At 39.3% G+C, this 21969-nt stretch overlaps 1 protein-coding gene across 1 annotated transcript in view; it reads right to left on the bottom strand.

Annotated features, from left to right (window-relative positions):
- The window catches only part of SORCS2 (sortilin related VPS10 domain containing receptor 2), an 843800-nt gene that overhangs the window by 12771 nt on the left and 809060 nt on the right, over positions 1 to 21969 (bottom strand). The window contains exons 19-24 of the mRNA XM_073342594.2: positions 18475 to 18661; positions 13935 to 14068; positions 11260 to 11383; positions 9220 to 9332; positions 7243 to 7368; positions 2611 to 2710 (exon numbers count right to left, since the gene is read on the bottom strand). Of these exons, the coding sequence (XP_073198695.1) occupies positions 2611 to 2710; positions 7243 to 7368; positions 9220 to 9332; positions 11260 to 11383; positions 13935 to 14068; positions 18475 to 18661 (784 nt within the window). The remainder of the gene's footprint in view (positions 1 to 2610; positions 2711 to 7242; positions 7369 to 9219; positions 9333 to 11259; positions 11384 to 13934; positions 14069 to 18474; positions 18662 to 21969) is intronic.

Genomic DNA, 21969 nt, shown 5'->3' with positions numbered 1-21969 from the left:
CCTGACCAAAATGACCAATGAGGAGACAAGATACTTTCAAAAGCTGGGAGGAGGGAGAGAAACAAAGGGTCTGTGTGTCTGTCTGTGTGTCTGTCTTTACCGGGGATAGACCAGGAATGGAGTCTTAGAACTTTTAGTAAGTAATCTAGCTAGGTATGTGTTAGATTATGATTTCTTTAAATGGCTGAGAAAAGAATTGTGCTGAATAGAATAACTATTTCTGTCTGTGTATCTTTTTTGTAACTTAAGGTTTTGCCTAGAGGGGTTCTCTATGTTTTTGAATCTAATTACCCTGTAAGATATCTACCATCCTGATTTTACAGGGGGGATTTCTTTATTTCTATTTACTTCTATTTTTTATTAAAAGTCTTCTTGTAAAAAACTGAATGCTTTTTCATTGTTCTCAGATCCAAGGGTTTGGGTCTGTGGTCACCTATGCAAATTGGTGAGGCTTTTTATCCAACATTTCCCAGGAAAGGGGGGGTGCAAGTGTTGGGAGGATTGTTCATTGTTCTTAAGATCCAAGGGTCTGGGTCTGTAGTCACCTAGGCAAATTGGTGAGGCTTTTACCAAACCTTGTCCAGGAAGTGGGGTGCAAGGTTTTGGGAAGTATTTTGGGGGGAAGGACGCGTCCAAACAGCTCTTCCCCAGTAACCAGTATTAGTTTGGTGGTGGTAGCGGCCAGTCCAAGGACAACGGGTGGAATATTTTGTACCTTGGGGAAGTTTTGACCTAAGCTGGTAAAGATAAGCTTAGGAGGTCTTTCATGCAGGTCCCCACATCTGTACCCTAGAGTTCAGAGTGGGGGAGGAACCTTGACATACATAAACATTATTATATTCATTTTCTAGATGGGGAAACTGAGATAGAGCAAGGTCAATTGACTTGCACAGTTACACAGTGCCAGAGTCTAGAATGAAATTCAGGAATCCTCAGTTCTAGTCTCTGTTCTTCCCACCAGGGAATACTGGCTCTTAACACAAGTGATTTCTACGGTAACTTTCAGATTAGAAACTACAGTGATGAGTCTTATAGTGGAACCTAAGATATAGAGAGGATGTGCCTTATTTTGCCCTGGGAACTAACTTGGCAATATATAATTTATATCACTATTTATGACACATCTGAATAGAGCCCGATGTGCTTTGCTCTTTTGCTGGGTCAGTGTCGTACAGCAACAAACAGAACAGGTGTCATGAATGATGATGCACATGCACAAACAAAGAGGCTTTGACATTGTCAGGGAGGGCTTAAGTTGAAGCTGTCCTTGCTGCTAAAACACAGCCTTTTCATTGTATGCTCCCTTCATAAAATACCCACACACAAATGCAGAAAACTTTTCAGTCCTTGTCTCTACTTTTGTAGGTTGGATCTGTGGGTCCAAATTTACAGGCTGGCAAATTGGGGACTCTGATATCTGAGCATCCAAAACTGTGCTTTCAATTTGTGCCTGTATTAAGCTGGCCAGTGTTTGATAATCTGTCTACTTTTTAGTGAAAAGGACAAAAGTGAGTGTGATACATGAGGGGCGGGGGAGGAGTAGCTCACTTTGAAGGACACCCAGCCAGCCAGTGAGTTGTAAAATCCTTCTTGGTCTGTCCTCTGCTTGCTTTATCTGTAAAGGGTTAACAAGCCCACAGGTAAAAGAAAAGGAGTGGGCACCTGACCAAAAGAGCCAATAGGAAAGCAGAACTTTTTAAAATTCAGAAAGAAACTTTCCCTTTGTTTCAGACTAACACGGCTGTTGTTACTCTGAAACCTTTCCCTTTGTCTGTTGTTCTCTCAGCTGTAGGGACACGGAGCAGTAATGCTGTAACCAGCTTTAAGCCAGGCATGATTACAGATTATCACTTCATACCTCGAACTTACTTATCTGGAGCCTCAGATATGTAAGTAAAATTAGAGAATGTCTAAAAAGACACGATTAGGGTTATTTCTTTTATTTCTTATTCGCTTATGGACTCCCCTGTGCTAACCCGAGATGCTTTTGTTTGCTTCTAACCCTTAAACTGAACCCCGAAGAAAGCTATTTTGGGTGCTTGATTTTTGGAATTGCTCTTTGTAAAATCTAGCAAAAGCCTAAGTTCCAGATGTATTTTCTTTCTGTTTTTAATAAAATTTACCTTTTTTAAGAACAGGACTGGATTTTTGGTGTCCTAAGAGGTTTGTGCATATGCAGTTTGATTAGCTGGTGGCAACAGCTAATTTCCTTTGTTTTCTCTCTCACCTCTTCCCCGGAAGGTTGGGTGAAAGGGCTTGAGGGTACACCACGGGGAGGAATTCCCAAGTGCTCCTTCCTGGGTCCAAGGGGTTTTTTTGCATTTGGGTGTTGGCAGCGTTTACCAAGCCAAGGTCAGAGAGAAGCTGTAATCTTGGGAGTTTAATACAAGCCTGGAGTGGCAAGTATTAATTTTTAAAATCCTTGCAGGCTCCCACTTCCTGCACTCAGAGTGTTTTCAAGCTTCTAACAGGGTATCACAAACAAATAATGAAAAACTGTAAAATAAGTTGCTTTGATGGTACATTTTAAATTAACAAACAGCAGAAGAAACCAGTTAATGTAACACTTCTCTCAGAACTCTAATAGCAATCTATAGATTGGGTTTTTACCTGAATCAGAGCTGGCTAACGTCACTAAGACCCAATATCCTTCTCTCAGGAAAAAGCTGATGTTATGTGCATTCAAGGCCTGCTTTATAGCAGCTATTCTCTGAAAACATAAGAGAGATAATGTCACGCATCTTCCACATAGTTCAACTTTGAGAAATTCAATGCACTAAATTGAGAAACCTCTAAGTTCATTCAATATGGTGAGAAACCCGAAGACATTTGTTGACCGTTTCAATTAGTTGTAAATTTTTAGGCAATTCTGGTTTTAAAAATCATTCGAATCTGTGCAACACATCAATGTTGGAAAGTTACAAATGTTTATATCCAAATCTGTCTTCCCCTTATGGAGCTCTTTACTTTTTTCCACATTATGTGACAGATAACATTTCATTTACGGGAGCTATTGGGCCCACCCGAACTGTAACTTGCACAATGAATAATCTACATTGATACCTGTCTCCAATATACATATTCTTCTAATGATACCAAAAGACAGGCCTCTCTGGAACTTTAGATTTCTTACACATGAAAAGTAACTGTTGCTTGATAATTCAGTGCATGTCATGCTTTACTTCACTTGCTTATCTCTAGGGCTGGCTGGCTGTTTGTAACATGTTTTTAAGAAGATTCTGTCAAAACAGTTATTTCCATCCACATAGAAACAGTTTCTCCTATTTTTCTAATGGGGACAAAGCATATTAAAATATGATCTCCCACATTTTTGTGGAACAGCACCGTTAAAAGTGCCACCACATCCCACCACTGTCAGACACATCGTCTGGTCCCTCTCTTTCTCTTGCTTGCATCTTCAACATAGGCAATTTTCCAGAGGATCAAGGCTAGTTTTATAGACTGTTCCTTAGTACAAGATACCGCTCCCCACAGGATGCCAAATTAAAAGTTTAAGAGAATCATAGAACTGCAAGAGACCTTGAGAGGTCATCTAGTCCATGGAGTCCCCTGCACTCAAGGTAGGACTAAATATTATTTAGACCATCCCTGGTAGGTGTTTGTCCAACCTGCTCTTAAAAATCCCCAATGATGGAGATTCCACGCCCTCCCTAAGTTTGCCTTTATATCTATGAAACCTTTAAGAGAGGCTCTTTTTATATTACTGTGCTCGGTTTTGACAAGCCCTCACAGCCTATTAGGTAGAAAAGCCCTTGCTGTTTCTCTTATAGTATTTGCATGAATTTCACAAAGGGCCAAATTCTGATCCCCATACCCACACTCAGTCCATAAATGGTTTCATTGACTTAAATAGGACTCTTTGTGCACTCAGTGTAAAGGTAACATAATTTGGGCCTCAGTTAATTTTCAATAGAATTCTTCCAGAGAATTCTTAACTTTTTATCCCCAACTTAGTGACTTGGCCATATATTGTTTCCACTATTCTGTTCCATGTCTGACATGAGGAATAGTTCTGACAGTTGTATCAACAGCAACTTGTAAAATAATGCAACCATTGCTGAAATATATTTACTCAGTCTCTCTCCAACAGAGTTCTGTACTTGAACCATACTTAACTGGAAACAACCAGCAATTCTCAAATCACATAAGCATTCCAGATCTAAAAGTAGTTCTTCCTAGTGAAATTCCTTTGAGACACAAGCAAGTGAGTAACACATAAGAACATAAGAATGGCCATACTGGGTCAGACCAAAGGTCCATCCAGCCCAGTATCCTGTCTGCAGACAGTGGCCAGTGCCAGGTGCCCCAGAGGGAGTGAACCTAATAGGTAATGACCAAATGATCTCTCTCCTGCCGGCCATCTCCATCCTCTGACAAACAGAGGCTAGGGACACCATTCCTTACCCATCCTGGCTAATAGCCATTAATGGACTTAACCTCCATTAATTTATCTAGTTCTCTTTTGAAATGACATGGAGATCTGAAACTTTTATAGCGACATTAATTTCACTTACATTTCAGAGTACAGCTATAAAGTAGAGTCCATAAGGGCTGCCCAGGTTAATAGGCAGACTCAGAGTGCATTCTCAGTACATGACAAAGCCTCACAAGAATGCCAGGGCACCAACTTTCAGAACTGGAGCTATCAGCAGAATAAATGTCCCGTTGTTGAAACATGAAAAGGGGGAAATACTGAAGATCTTGGAGGTTCTCCTCTCAGTTATACATCAAGAATGAATGATCCATAAACATGGGCGGTTTGTCACAAGTGATAAGTAAGAGTCCAGCCCAACACCCAATGAAGTCAATGGAGTCTTTCCATTGACTTCATTGGACACTGGATTAGGCCTTAGGGTGGTAAGTTTGCCATGGACGTTTTCTGGAAGGATATTTACTGAGTAACACAGATTTTGGTACAATCGTAGATGTTATAAAAATTTGTGATCTCCTCTTTAAAAAGAACACTCCGCACAGAAATGCACGCACACCAGTAGCTTCAGTGGTCTGCCTTGCCTACATTAAGGTGGTGAAGATGTGGCTGCTAGCACCTATAGCTCCACTCCAAGTTCAACACAGGGTGTGTCAGTAGGGGTGTGCCCGGGGCGACACTGCCTTATACACCAGTAAGCAGCTCTAGGGCTGTGGTGGGGAAGCTGCATGCTGCACCTCTTCCCACTGTGGAGAAAAGGTTACCAGGGAACACACTCCTTCCAGTGTCCATGGAGGTGCTTTTTCTGCTCCTGGTATCTGTAAGCCCTTTTGTGTGCCCCTCCCCCAGCTGAATGCTGACTGGACTCTGTCAGCAACATATAAGTATGATGAAAAATATATAGCTACTCTCAGATTTATCTTTTCAATCCTGACTTTGGCATCCCTTTTGTGCTCCAATAGCCACAAGTTAGCTCTCAGATGGGGACCTTTATGATACAAACTGTGCAATACTAAATTGCTTTCATTTTTATCCAGTCCTGATATTAGGAATTTCTCCAAATCATTAGCAGCTCAGTGTAGCCCTTCATGTCTTTCCTCTTGGAATATCCGGAAAGGTGGTTCAGATCTGACCATGAAAACACTGAGGCAGCATTGAAGGCAACTGATGGTATTCTTCGAGCTCCCTGGAAGCAGACCACTAGCAATGGCTGAGATTTTAAAGGAGCTAATCTGAATAATTTAGGTATTCTTTTTTAAAAAGAAAACAAACAGCAGGACAAAAGGGTCTGCCTTAATCTGTTGCTTTTAACTATTGAAGAGGTCCATTCCACATAAACTTGGAACAGAAAAAGATACAATTTCATCATAAATCAGCATCTCGTTCCTTAAAAGGAGCAAAGAAGTTAAGAGTTTCAAGGTGATGACACCCACCTGGCTGCAAGCCACAATTCACATAGGGCTTTGTAAGCTATCTATTAAAATACAGTGCTTCCTGGAAATTAACTGTCACTTCAGTCTTCCAGAACGTCACATTGAGATGGGAGGGGGAGCCTAAGGATGTTTTTTCTTGCATTAGGACCATTCTCAATCCTAATTTACCCAATTCTGAAAGTTAAAAGTTAAGTTTAAAGTCTCCTGCTCCAATACTCAGAAGTCACATCAAAATACTTTGAGATTTGCCTCTTTAAGCAATTCCATGAATGAGGTTTTTGTACCATGTTGCCCTGGGAGCTTGGGCCTGCCTACCAGTAGACACACTCTGGCTAGATGGATATTGTGGCCTATTCGCTGAACCTTATTATTTGTAACATATTCCCCTCCTGAACTAGTCTCTTAAAAACTAATGGTTTCTGAAATGATAACTCCTTTTAACTGATAATGCTTGAAACGCAAAACTGGTGCAGAGCTGAGACATTCATTTTATGGAAAAAAGGCATAATGTCATACATTATAAATCAGAGGTAGGGCCAGTGGACAAATTTTGATTTTCTACTGAACTAGGACCCCTTCCCACTGAGCATATTTCACTTGGAAATGGGAGATAGGGGAAAGTCTCATATTTGAGCTTTGTCCTTTTGCACTTAAACTCTTTGCTCCTGTTGCCTCAGTACCTGAATAAGCTTCCTGACCATTAGGACAGAAACCACCTGCTCTTCATGTAATAGGCCAAATCCTAAAGTCTTGAGTCAGTAGGATCTGAGGTCTAATGTATTTTTTAAGTCAGTGAGGAGGATGCCTCTCCTCTAATCAAAAATGTTAATGTTCTAAATATGTGGTTTCCACAGGTTTGTACTCCTGATTAGAGAATTTTAATCTACTGGATCATTATAAACCAATATGTTATCACTTTAGTTGCAGATGTAACAACAGACAAATATTAGCCATCCCTGAGAAATATTTTGATACCAGTTGGAGCTGGCTTGTGCAAATGGAGACTGGTATGGAGACACTCTGGAGGAGCTTGGAGAGGAATGCAGGGACTGCAGCATATTCCCCACTGCATGCCATCCCACATTATGGGCTGGACTAGAGTAGGAGGCAAGACCATGGCCTGCTCTCTTCCTGTTGCCTTTGGGGTAGATTCCATCCCAGAGTGCACAGGGAAAGAGCAGGCACTGCACTCTACTAAAGACAAGGACCGCAATTGCTGCTAGCTCTTACATAGGTCATGCCAAGAATAGGATGACATTGAGGTGTGTAAGGCCCAACAATGATGCCAGTAGGAGTATTGCCACTGATTTCAATGGGATGAAGATTTGGCCCTAATCAGACACAGATTGGTCTGGCTACCTTATCAGTAGTTACACTTCTCTTCCGCTTTGGCTGGTTTGCTGGAAGCAGCACAAGCAAATCAGCAGTTGTGGGCAGACCAGGTTTCACCACAGTCACCAGTGTTTCTTCAGGGATATTAGTTTCCTGCAGAGACAAAGACATGCAAAGATTTACAGGCCTGTATGCTATACTAACTTTATACTGTCAGTATTATACAAAAAATAAATAAAATATGTAGCTACTTTCACATATGGTCTTCTGGATCTGGTCTTTGGTGTTAAGATTTTTAATATGTAGAGAGAATTCTATGGAAGTCACTGGAAGCCAGAAAGCTGCACATAACCTTACATTAATTAGCAGAGATTTGAAAAGCTCTTTGAAAATTAGAAGTGTTATCACACATATCATATCAAAGAGCTCTAATGGTATCATGGGAAAGAGTGAACTGAAGCCAAAGTGGTTTGCAGGTTTACCACAACTGTGCAGTGAGCATGTAATCTTCCAAGATAAAATGTTTAAAAAGTGCCTAAGTGTCTTAGAAGTACAAGTTCCATTTTCAAAAGTGACTTAGACACTTAGGTGCCCAAGTCGTATTGAAATTCAGTAGGACTTTGGCTTCTAAATGCCACCATCACTTTTGAAAATGTTACCATTCGTCACAAATTCTTCTGTTGTGTGATATATATCTAGGACGGCTGTTGTGAGAATTTAATGAAAAGAACTGGTCAAATCTCATAGTCCTTAGGTCAAATGAACAGTCTCTGAAATCCATATAACTGTATCTAACTTTTTGTATATGATTTTTTAAAAGTTATGATGTAGAGCCAATTTGATTTTGGGTGGGCGGGGGGGGAGGAAGAAGGGAAGACACTAATCAGGCAGATGTACATTATGAAATGGGTAGAAGTTGATGTGTGATAGAGTGAGTTCCATTAATTTGGCATTTAGTAGGTGTTGGGGTTATAAACTGGGGTGAAATAGGTGTAAAACAGAAGGTCAGAATCCTGATCTGGTTTATACTGGTGCAAATTCATTGTAAGGCCACTAATTTCACTGGGGGCCCTTTGACAATATGGCTCTGTGTTTCCTTGGTGATAATTATTTCTATAAATATTTACTTCTGGGGTCATAACTTACTGATATGCTCCACGACAGAATTCAATATGTGCTTATCTCTGGCAGTGTGTGCATCTGAATATTATCACTCAAGTGCTCCCTACCTTAACAGCATTACTCTTTATCCATGTCACAATGCTGGTATGTGAAGCTTGACTTAAGTAACCTACAGGACAATTCAGCGTTCAAATCTGAGCAGTGCTTAATTTGTAATGAAAGAGGTGCCAGGGCTCAAGTAGGTGCGGAGACTCAAGCAGTTTTTTTATGTTCATAACTGATGTGGCAAGCCCAGAGGTACCGGGGCTATGAACTGCTAAGCCTAGAGGTGCTGGGACTGAGCCCTAGCAAGCTCTAGCATAAATGAAGCCCTGAATCTGAATCTATGTCTTATTCATACCTGCAATCTACATAAAGTGGCTGCAGCAAATTAATTCCTTACATATTTTCTGTAATTTTCAGAGTTACACATGCAAAGCTGTAAATTATTTAAAAAAAACAAACAATCAATCAAAGACTAAGTGTTGTATATTATAGTACCCTTTGTGTAACCCCTAACTACATCACATTCATGTTACATTTTTTCCCCCAAGGTCAACAGTATTGGCTAATATTTCCACCTGGCCCCAAAATCCCTGAGAGGAGTATTTATTGTTAATTCCCTATTAGCCTGTGTTGGAAAGAAACTGACAGTATTGCAATAATGTAATCTATGGCCTGTATACACAAGTGACACTGGTCTCAAACTGCTTCTAAATGTCACTCATGGGGATAGTTTTATTGTTCTGCTCTGCCTAGTTTTTTCTAAATGGGGAGGCATTAACTTAACCTTCAACTTTATGACTGGAGAAGGAGCAGTTTACGAGCAAACTGAGAGAGCACCTTTGCAAGAAGTCGTGTTACTACCAGGCCTATGTCTTCCCTCCACTCTGGTATGTTGGGGTTGTACATGTCCAGATGTTTAGTAAACTTTAGAGAAAGGACTTGAAAATGATCTGGAAACAGGAAAAGAAACATTTTTGAATAATTCAAAGAGAATTGGGGAAAAACAGTTTTGTAGAAAATAGTAACTCTGGAAAAAAGGTCTGTTAGCGTTATTAATTATTATTATTTGTATTTTTAGAAGCTTTTACAAGACCCATTTGCAGGCCAGGACCCCATTGTGCTAGGTGCTGTACTAAAAAAGAAGAAAACACAGTTCAGGCTCCAAGGAGTTTACAATCTAACATTATTTCCCTCACATTATTCGATACCATGGACCAATACCAGATTTTTGTATTTTCCCCACTTTCCCAGCATCTTATGTCTAAATATTTCTAGCCACCAATCAAAGGCAACATGGAAAATGTTAAGTCAAATTTCATATACTCCATGGATAATTATCTTTCTGGTCATTTTTCATTAAGATATCACACCACACATAAAGCTGTGGTTTCTTTTATTTTTAATGGGCATGATTCTATGGACTTGATTCTTACTTAAACATAAACATCTGGTTCTTGCCCATTGCATGCTCCTTTTTTCATGCAAAATAAATACTTCTTTATGTTTTCTATAGTCTAGCTGTGAAAACATGAATAGAAATGGTATGGCAATGGCTAACTACTGCATTGTTTAAAAGAATAAATAAGCTACACTCCCAACATTTCTATGAATGTAATCCAAAAATAACTGAAATACTAGAAATGGACAGTTCCTTAGTAAACAGGACTTTATTTTTTCCTTTCTCCTTACAGGCTCCTTGGAAGCATACCTGAAGAACCTAATGCAAAGCAGAGAAAGAGATCCTGTGGAATGCATGAATGATCCAAACATGATCTCTTGGGCAGTTTAGACAGAACCATATTTTTATATTTATTTTTTCTAAGGATTTCTTTATTTTCCTCAACCCCAATGCCCTGTTGGTCTTTGACTCAGGATTTGCCAATACTAACAGCAGCTGCAGTAGTGAAAAGTAAGAAGCATGATAGGCTTACAAGCCATGCTAATGGGGTTATATTTTTAAAGCTTTCTAAAAAGCTGACGGGTTTATAAATGGTATCACAGGTATTCATAAAATCCATTTGTTCCAGGGCAAGAGGTTTACAAACACTCTATTTAGCTTGAATCCTGGTGTTTGCCATTATGTTATATTAAAAAGCATATTACAAGCAAAAAGGGCAGAGTCTGCTTGGAATATTAGGACAATAGCTAAGTATGTGTCCCCAGGATATATGAAGGCTTTAGCTCTCCATATTTGCAAGCCTTAGCAAAGTAAGACTTGTTAGATATCCCTGATACCCAGATTTGACAGCAGATATACAAGTTGAAATATTTCCTCTTCCTTCTTACATTTTCATGGTACATCAGGCCTCGTCAGCACATTACAAGGCACAGTAAAATACACTGTGATACAATGCAGCACATTAGCTAAAAGGTCATTTGACATTTTTCAGCAGCTCTTTCTAATCCAAACTCCTAGAGAAATGCCCAAATCATTAAGCAAAAAGATGTTATCACAACAAGCAAATTCTTTCATGTTTTTTATTATAAAAGTATGTGCCCCACTGAACCTCTTTTCCCTCACATTATTCGTTCTGTAGTAAGATCAACAGAATGACTAAAAATATTATAAAAACATATAAGTTCTATAGCATTCTACAGATATGGCCCAAAGTGCTGCTTTAACACAACTGTTATCTGTAGTGCTTTGGAATAACATGGTAGCATTTTCTATAAGGGATTCAGGTCAAATTCTTCCTTAGCCTTTCTCTGTCCATTTCAATGGAGTTTCACTACAGATCAGTTTAGTGTATTAAGTTTAGAAGTTTAACATGGCATTGGATAAAATTTCACAGTAGGATCTGGTCTCTAAGGGCAATTGTAAAGTACATGCAATGGACCGAAAAAAAAAAATACAACGAGGGAGTAAAATTATCTCACCAAAAACTCGGACAATCTTGGAATCCTGCAGCATGGAGTTCCCACAGGAGGCCTGCACTGTAACTCTCACCTCACCTGTCTCAGCAAATCTTGTCACCAAAAAACTGTCCAAAGTGAGAAGTGGCTAAAAAAGAAGGAAAATTAAAAAAAAGAATGTTACGAAGAATTATGAAAGAAGTTTTAGTGTGTGAAGGACTAGTGATGGAAATATATTGGAACGATCAAATAACAGATTGATTTTTTTCTGTGATTTTAATCAGTGGTTAACCACGTCAGCGAATTCCAATTTTCTACCACCAGGTATGCTTGCCCTATGTTGGATACTTGAAAACTAAAATAGTCCTTCATTCAGAAAATGCATATAAAATATACTTAAACAGTGTTCAAAATCTAGTGTTTGACTTTAGAGTTACAAAGTTTAGGGACACACATTTTTAAAGACTGAGCAAATCCTCCTTCTAATATAACTGACAGACTATTAGGGTTTGATCCAAAGCCCAGTGAAATGACTGTAAAGACTCCCATTGACATCACTGGGCTCTGGGTCAGGCCTTCAGTGCATAGGCCTTTCCCCTCTACACACCTGAGTTCAGACTCTTTCATCAGTTACAATTAAATTAATTTTGTGGCCTGACTTTAGTGCCCGATCCATACAGGTGCGCTATTGCACTTCTGCAATTCCTAAAGATGTCAAAAGGGACCTGAGGTGCTCTGTACCGTGCAGAATTAGGTGCTTAGTCCATATTTGTGCACATCACAGATCCACCACACAGTATCACCTGATTTGCATTCCAGGCTCAAGACCAACCCAAGACTAAAATAATGGACTGGTACATGGTGCTTGTCTGAACTATTCCTCCCTCAGGCAGTAATCTTAGTCTCTCTCTTATGAGCACTATATTGCGCTCATACATTTAAAAATAATAATTTTGAAAGATAATTAGCCCAAATGAACAGAAAAGAATAATCCTGTCCCAGTAGATTTAGATTTGTAATGTTTTATGATCCATGTATCTAACCTATCTACCCACCTACGACCATAATTATGGTGTATGAGCACCTTTTTTGTCTTCTTCCTTTTTAGACTTAACTTCATCCCTCTATAACAAACTGTAAAGAATATAACATCACAGAAACGGCCTTAGTCAGCAATATATATTTCTGTGCAGTATTTCAATTCCCATCTCTGCTAATGAGCACATAAATAGAAGCTCTCATAATTCACTGATGCCACAATCCCAAATGCATTACATCACAGTTTCCTTAAAGGTGGTGAATTGCAATATAATTAAAAAATGAGGAGTACTCTGGCACCTTAGAGACTAACAAATTTATCTGGGCATAAGCTTTCGTGGGCTAAAACCCACTTAGAAATTTGTTAGTCTCTAAGGTGCCACAAGTACTCCTTGTTTTTTTTGCTGATACAGACTAACACAGCTACCACTCTGAAACCTGCAATATAATTGTGACTCCACTAAAGGACATGATCTGGAGAAGTAGCCTGATTCTAAATGAGAAATTTCCATTTATACATAAGTAACAATAATGGACACCACAGAGGTTGTGCTAAATGAGGCCCTTATCCTCTGAAGTTTGTTGGCACTGTAATAAAGAAAAACGAACGCTGAAGCATATGCTATGGGACTGTCCAACAGTCAGGCAGACATAACACTGAAAATGGTGCTTGATTTCAGCAATCAATCCTCAGCTGAGAATTATACCTTAGGTTATGTACCTACTACGCTGGGTTTAACTCCACCACCAAGACTTTGGTTCTTGAAGGCTGCAATGATTATCAAGTATGTGATTTTACAAAAATGGAGGAGTAGGTTTATGCCCAAAATAGAGCACTGGTATTTGAACCTGACTGAGTAAGCAGCGAAAGAAAGAACAGCCTATTGATGTGGAGAGCAATGATATGAATTAAAAAAAACTGGACTCTGTTTCTTGATACATTTGGATAAGGGATTCTGAGATGGCTCAAATAATGCCAGACTTCTGTTATACCTGAGGTCTCCTCCTCCTCTTTTCTGCTTATTTGTATGTGTCTTTTTATGATTGATGATGATGATTGATGATTATTACCACGACCCTAACATCTTATGCCTGTGTTATTGTCTGATTTTTCAGCTTTGACAAACAATAAAGGTGCTTAAATTAAAGATGCTAGGGGATATCCTGTGAAATGTGTGGTACCTGATAACATATGCAAACTGCAAGTCATTTATATTTTTGTATTTTTGTTTGTTTATGAAAATAAAAAAAATGAATCACAAAAATAGCAATAATGGGAAAGGAACAATAAAGAAAATTCATGATCATTTAATGGGGTTTAAATAACATTTAATAGATGGTATAACAGACTGTTTGAAACAGAATCATAGAATATCAGGGTTGGAAGGGACCTCAGGAGGTCATCTAGTCCAACCTCCTGCTCAAAGCAGGACTAATCCCCAATTTTGCCCCAGATCCCTAAATGGGTCCCTCAAGGATTGAACTCACAACCCTGGGTTTAGCAGGCCAATGCTCAAACCACTGAGCTATCCCTCCCCCCTAGGTATTCTGCAAAATGTCATGTATACTAGGACAGTATTTTCCCGAAAGGAATAGGACTTAGACATAATCCTTACTGAAGAGAGGCTGGAAAAAAATCTCCAGTGAAATCTTGTGTGTACCTGAAGATTGTTTCCTATCCACCAGTAGAAGACTGTCAAGTTAGGGTTCTTGGGCAATACGATGGCTGTCAAATTCATCTCCTGGTTTCTCCCAATGACTGGAACCACTTCTAGATGTAAAGCCTGCAGTGGAGCTGAATAGAGTTCCAAAAAGGCCATTAATCAAGAATCCATCAATTTATTGAATGCCTCTGCTTTTTCTCTTGTTCAGCAATTCTGCAGCAGTCTCACCTGCACAGAACAAGGTCCTGAATTTACTTTTCTCCCTCCTGTTTTCTGCATACATCAATGAAAAGAGCTGAAGGTGTGTCATGGACATTTTAATTAAACAAAGGAGGTCACAAATAAAAATCCAGAACAATGTGATTTATTGGTGCACCTGCATGAGTCTTTCTTGTGCAAGTCTGACATAGAAGATCATAAGTAAATTTAGCCCAATTGAAAAAAAAAGATGGAAAAGGAAAGTAATCAAAGATAAAATTGATGGAAATTCTACCAGGGCTCTGATATTTTTAAGGCAAAATCTGAGAAGAATGATGCTGACTGTTCATTTTCATTATGAAGTATCAGCGGTCAGGCTAATATTCAGCATAATATCCAATTAATACATACTTTAAAAATCTGTCTATTAGAAGCTAATTGGTTCTCAAATTTAAATGTATAACTTCTGTACATTAAACACGTGCTCTTAGAGTAAGTTTGTTCCTTTCTGAAGTTTTACCTTGTGAGGCTATACCTGCAGCTATAAGTATTTGCAGGCAGAGTACAAAAACTGCATCACTTTAAAATCTCTGTATCGGGTTTTTACTAGTCTCATTGTATTTGGGTCCATAAAAATATTTACTAAAATAATATTATTGAAAGAAAATCTTTATAGGAGGCATGAGTTATATTTGTTTCAGAAAAGCACTCAAAGCTTGGAGGCTTTTAACACTTATTTTTTTACTTATATTGCACCTTCCATTTCAGAAACCCAAAGTGCTTTACAAACGTCATGTAAGTCATTATATATAACAAATCCATTTTATAATTTCTCTCTGTACTCTAAACATCTCTTTGTCATTCAGAGCAATTAGCCTCAATCCAGACATCACTCTGAGCCTTTCCTTACCCTCCTTGCACTAATTACATCACTGCCCATTCACGTCCAATTCACACTCACTGTGGGTATGCCTACACTGTAGCTGGGAGGATGCCTACCACCTGGGAGTAGAGCATGTGCAGACAGTGTCACGGGCTGGCTCGCAAGTATAAGTCTGCCTGACTCCCTGGATCCATACTCAGGAGGCTAGCGCATGCCAAACCATCCACACTCATTTTTAGAGCACTAGCTCAAGCAAAGCTGGTGCGTCTGTATACCCAGGCTGGGAGGCACACTCCCAGCTGCAGCATAGACATACTCTGAGAGATCTCTCCTCCCTGAGAGCAGGTGGCCCATATAGCATACACCTACCTCTCTCCACTTCGCAGAGGCCAGATTGTGTGCAATTTTGTTTGAACACAAGAGTTTCTGTTTTTATTAAACTCTCTCTCAAATAACTCTAAAACCAAGTTAGTGTGTTCAACATACTGTGATCTTAAGTGAATGGAATTTCTTCAATAGTTGTTTTAAGAAGCTGAATTAAAGCACTCCCCTAGCCGCTGAATATCTTGAGGAAAATTCAGGAATGGTAGTAAAATCTCTTAAACTTGGAACAAACCCTTTTTGACTATGTGGATTAAAGCTGTCCGGATCCTCTACAAAAGGAAGACAGAAACTACTTAATTTTGAAATAATTTTTTTTGGGGGGAGGGCATCTATAAAATGTCTGGATTAGTCAGATTAGCAAACAGGATCACTGTCTTGATTTTTGGTTGTAACTACATGTTATTTCAGCTTTCCCAGAGAAAAGTGCCCCTCTGAGCTATGGTTTCACTCTTAGAGAAGGTGGAATTAGCTAATTATTAGTAATTGTGAGTTCTTTTGATTGTCTGAGTCACAGCATCCTGGAATGAATTGGAAGAAGATGTTGCGTGTTTTGGGATCACACCTCTGAACAGACAGAATGAGAAACAATTACTGATTAGTTGGTTTGCAAGACTTTTGTTTGTCCAGACTATAATTTTTGTAGGTTTAGTTTTAAAAATATACCTGGTGCCCAATACTAACTCACTCACAAAAACAAATCCCTTTCACATCCACTGTAGACAAGCAACAAAACACAGATCCACGTCGTTCAGCAATTCCCTTTATTCTGGTCCAACTTGCTTTTTAAAAGAACTGAGGCTTGCTCTAGCTTCTGGTAAAGTTTACTAGGCTGCTGCAGCATCTTATCCTCTGGATCAAAGAACCATAATATTGGTTCATCCTACTATGAAAAGTTTCTTTAAAGATCTGGTGCATATCTGTCCTGCCGTTTGGGACTTTTCCTATTCATGGGGCTTGAGTTTAGTACTGACAAGTTTAATGAACTCTGTCTTTTCCCTCTGTCCCTCAAAACTACATTCCTACTGACTGTTACATCAGGTAAAAAGAATTTTGAGATACTGGGGTTTATGGCTTATTCCACTTTCATGATATTCCACGGGATAAGGTGTTTCTGAGCCCACAACCTAAATTCCTCCAGAATTTCCAGATTCCATTTTAATTAGTCCTGGTCATCCTCCTCAAACCTCACAATTTATCAGGCCTGCATAAATCAGATGTAAAGTATCTACTCACCCTGAACGAGACAAAATACTTTCATAAGACTCCAAGGTTGTCTGTGACGTTGGGTAAAAGTCCAATGGGAATACCGAGGGAGATACGAGGGGGGATGGGACTCAAAATCAGTTTAGAAATTATCCTAGTGGATCGACCTTTGTACTCAATCCTAATCAAATGAGTGTTCCAATACCAGATTAGATATAGCATTAATTTTATGCTTGAGAAATATACCTCCCCCGCTGCCATTTGTAAATCCACCACATGAAACTCCATTTACATCCTTCACTCATCTCACGATATAGGGGCCAAATCACAGGGACTTTTTGGGAAGGCAATCCTTCAGCCCTCCTTCAGGGCATCTTACTGCTTGTCAGCCTCCCAAGAGTGCGACAATTCTCAAGGGAGAAAGTTCGCAGCATATATTGCTTCTACAGATCCATACTCACCCACTCTCCTTCCCTGCTTCTGTTTATCAAATCTACCAGCTTGGCATCTAAGCACCTGACAATTACTAAATTAAAGCTGAGAACACTATGCTGTAAGGAAATGTTACTACCACAAATTTAAAAAAAAACAGATAATGAAACTGAGGCACAGAGATTATGGGCCTAATCCTGCTCCCTGTGCTTTTAATGGGAATTTTGCAATTAATCTGAATGGACACAAGATAGGGCCCTAACTGGTCACACAGTCAGTCGGGGCAGAGGAAGGAATAGAACCCAGATCTCTTTACTCCCATCATTTGCTAGACAATGCTGCATCTCAAAGACTCTGGCTAACAGAAGGGAAATATGGGTAGCTGGAGCCACTGTCCATTTCCTGTAGACTTGCACTAAACATTCCAATCTCTGCAGAGGCTCAAACGTTTACTGCTTTCTACTTGGTTCCAGGATTCATGATGGAGGCCACCCATCCCACTCCCCAAAGCCTTAAGCTAGTACTTGGAGAACACAAGAGAAGTAACTTGCCTTTTTTTTATTTGTTTCTGGGGTTCTATTTGACCTATCTAAGAACAGGAGAAGCAACAGCTGTTAGGAGTTCTGAAAGGAGAGGAAAATGCAGTTCCAGCAGTGAGCTGCCTGTTTTATTTCAATTATGAATTGACTGAGGTACATTAAACCTCTGATGGAGCATGCTATTCCTTGTGCACTGCTGTTTCTTTTCTTTGAATTCTAGTTGATGGTTTTTATTTTGGTTTTAATTAAAAGAAAAATAAATGGTCTATTTCATGTGGTACTGCACATTCTCACTGCAATATACAGTTAAGTCAATATATACTGGAGCCAACATTTTTAAATTTGGGTAGCTAAAATTAGGCAACTAAATCTAGATTCAGGCATCTTAACTAATGATCTGATTTTCAGAAATGGGGAGCACCTACTGCTCCCACTAATCTGAGACTTCTGAAAATCAGGGAAGAGACGACATCATCTCTACACCTCTGAAAATCAGGTCACTTACTTAAGTATCTGTATATGTATTTACGTGGCTAAATTTAACCACCCAAGATTGAAAATGGTACCTGAAACCGTAGAGGGAATTAGTGTCACAACTGGGATTAGAACACAGATACCCCTACTCCTGCCTTATATGCTCCTGTTATCTAATCACTAGATCATGCTTCCCTTTAAAGTAAGGTCTCCCTTTGATTGGTAATACCTTCCCCCATTTACAATTATCTGCATTAACCATGTGCAGCAGGTGCATTACTGCATGAGCACATTCAAAGAAATGTATTTTGGTGATAATATCTTCAATATAATTTCTTCTGGAAATCACTGCCCCATAGGTGTTATCAACTTGTGGTAAAGTTGCAAACGTGAAACCAGAGAAAAACAAAACAGCACAACTTACAATTAACTTGAACAAACACCACTGCCTCCTCATGCCCGGCAACATTCTCAGCCCTGACTGAGACACGGTAAATCCCAGGGTTCTCATAACGGTGCCGAATAGGTTCCCCTGTCATTGTGAGGTTCACGTATATTGCCTTAAAGCCATCTCCAAGGTCCACCTGGTACTTGGTGTTTAGAATATCTCCCTAGCAGAAGAAATAGATCAGAGATGTTTTGAATAGCCAAGATTCAAAGAAACAGGACACATTATTATTACTTATTTGTGTATGGTAGTGCCTAGGAGTCCCAGCCATGGATCAAGGCCCCATTGTTGTAAGTGTTGTACAAACACAGAACAGAAAGACAATCCCTACTCCAAACAGTTTAGGACAAGTGGTGATGTGGGGCGGGAGGGATAGCTCGGTGGTTTGAGCATTGGCCTGCTAAACCCAGGGTTGTGAGTTCAATCCTTGAGAGGGCCATTTAGGGATCTGGGGCAAAAATTGGGGATTGGTCCTGCTTTGAGCAGGAGGTTAGACTAGATGACCTCCTGAGGTCCCTTCCAACCCTGATATTCTATGATTCTGTGTGTGTCTATATAAATATTCCCTTATCTGTAACACAGATCCAGTTTAATGAGGATAAAATATTCCAGATTAGTCAACAGGTTGTAACTGCATTATGCTACACTGACCACGCCTCTGGATATGACCAACATGATTTGCAGAGCCATCCCAATCTATAAGTATTCTTTGACTTTATCTAGGACTCTTAAGCCCCGTCTACTGTGCTAGCAAAAACCCAGTTGACATAGCATATGCGTTAGCACAGTATTACTATGGCTAGCATAGCATTTATACCACCTTAGCCATCTGCTATAATTTATTATTCATTATAGCTCTGCCAAGTGCTCATGAAAATGACACTGTCTTTCTAAAGTCAGGCCTAAAGTATTGGGATGATGAAGATTGTCTTCAATGTGCAACTTCATTAAAACAAAAAACATAACCACTTATGACTTTACATTGTCACTAAGCTACACACCATGGATATTCATAACAGTGAGTACAGAACTCAGATTCTCCCATCTGGACAGAGCCACATGACTGGAGCTAAAGGAGACGCTCCATTAGCAGTACATTGCCTAGGACATGCATTGTAACAGTTCTGATTGCATCCAGGAAAGGCAGTCATGCAGCTACTCACCTGACAGTGCATTACAATAATTATATTACTACAAAAGGATTTCAGCCAATCACAGCATTGAAAAATCACGTGTTATCGCCTCCCAAATGACCCTGAAATCTTTATATGTTCAGTTTCATTATTCCATTTCCACACTGGCCACTTTCTGAAAAAGTCATACTTCAAAACCTCATCCCAAAACATGATGTTAACAGAAGATCAAAGGAGGCAACAGCAGACAAGAACTTTCAGATCTTTGCGTTACAAAGGAAAGGAAAACATTTTTTTTAAGTGCTGCTGTTTGGATGAATTTTCTTCTGTCTTGTCAGATAAAAGGAAAAAATGTTCACAAGGTGAGAGAATGCTCACAATGAAGATCCTGCATAGTTCTCAAATGCCTCAACTCCAGAATGCATCACCCACAAGGAGTTTATTGCCTTGTACACTCCTCTGCTGTGAACATTTTCTTCAAATCACCATTTTCTTTGGATACAGATGGGTGGAATTTAGTGGAGGAGACAATACCTTATTAAAAGTTTAAAGCAAAGGAGATTCCTCAGCTGTGTCCTTGTAAGTGCAATTCACTTAGGTGACACTAAAGTGGAAATACTGCTTGTTTGCTTTCTTATGCTAGCAAAGCACCTACATACTATCTCCAGGGGGGTATAGGAGTAAGGTGTTATGTTGTAAACCAGATCTGAGTTTTAATGAATGTTTTGTTCTCACAATGCCCTTCCTACTATAATACTATTTAAGGACCCTGACGTTTTCAAAGCACTGATTTCATTCTCTAAAATAGGAAGATATTAATGGTTTGATAACAAAAGAGGAACACAGGAAAAATTCAGCTAAATTAAATGGAACTTGGACACATCTACATAGTTCTTCTGCGAATAGTGGATTTTCTTGACATTGTTTATTCATGCATTTTGTGGACTGAGCGAGCAGAGCTTGGGACAGCTTATTTTCTTCTTCTTGTTGTTAATAATATTACTAGATATAAACTCAGTAATGTATCACTCAGATGAACACAGTGTGAGCCAAAGCCTCTTGCTTCTGTGAAACTAATAACCGGTATTCACATACAGCAATAAACTAATATTGTGTGACAGATAGATATAATACTACATCTCTTTGGTGTTACTGGATCTATCCCGTAAGCTCACTAATTGTCAGAAGATCTAATTGGTCTCTTGTGTAAAACTTGCCGTTCTGCTTCTAACTATTATGGATTTATTGATTCTCAGCCATAGGGGGCAGCAAATTGTTAGGTTTCTTGTAAAGGAGACTTATAGTTCAGAGTATTATGCATAGCTATCACTAATAGAGAGAGAGAGAGAGAGAATACCATTTGTGATCTTTGAGCATCTTTGCATGTCTTAGGTGTTCTACCAGTTGACAGAGAAACACATTCAAGTCTCAGAATTCCTACTCTGACAAAAATCATATTTTTAGATGCCCCATCACAATTAACAGAAATGATGAATCACTGAGCTCTCAGATTATAGTCAAGTGCTGTTTCTTTACTAATAATGAAATGATGACAGCACAGAGAATTAGGAAAAGAAATGGAGATATATCTGACCTTACCATAGCTAAGGCCAATACCTACTTAGAGCCAGATTCTGCCACATATTAAGTAGTAACTTACTCTGCAAGTATCCCCAATTCAGGCCTGCTGAGATGCATGAATTTCCTTCAGACTCTTTGAAATCAATGGGATTAGTGACAAAGTAAAGTAGTACTCAACCAGAGAAAGTATGGCAGAATCTGGCACTTAATGAGAAAGTGTTAAGAACCACAAACTTACAGATCAGACTGTTCCATCCTACAGATCAGACTGTTACAGTCTGGTTATGCCTTTAAGGTATTGCCTCTTTTAGGCAACACAGGGAAACTTATCAATAAGGACTATACATAGTAGATGTGATTATCCTTTACTACCTGGTGATTTTATTTTATGTTTTACCTGATTACCAACAAGATGTGATTCACTTTTTTGATAGGCGAGACTAAAAGAGCTCAGAGCCAGATTTTCAAGTGCTCAGTACCCACAATTGGGGCCAGATGGTCAACAAAGAGATAGGAGCTCCCATTTTAGGCACTGAAACAAAGTCCAGATTTTCAAATCTGGAACTAGCAGCTTCCACTGTAACACTGTGGGTGCTGTACCTTTTTGAAAATCTGGGATATGATGGCTAATCCCCCCATCTGTGGGTAGTAATGAATCTGGGGCGCAGGTTGTATCAACAGCCTTGCTGAAATGCATGAATTTACTTCAGGCTCTTTGGCTTCATCATCCCTCCATGCCTTTACTGAGGTTGAACAT

Source organism: Lepidochelys kempii, chromosome 4 (genome assembly GCF_965140285.1).
Source record: "Lepidochelys kempii isolate rLepKem1 chromosome 4, rLepKem1.hap1, whole genome shotgun sequence".
NCBI lineage: Eukaryota > Metazoa > Chordata > Testudines > Cheloniidae > Lepidochelys > Lepidochelys kempii.
The sequence above is the reverse complement of the archived record's forward strand: the minus strand, read 5'-3'. Positions and strand labels throughout refer to the sequence as shown.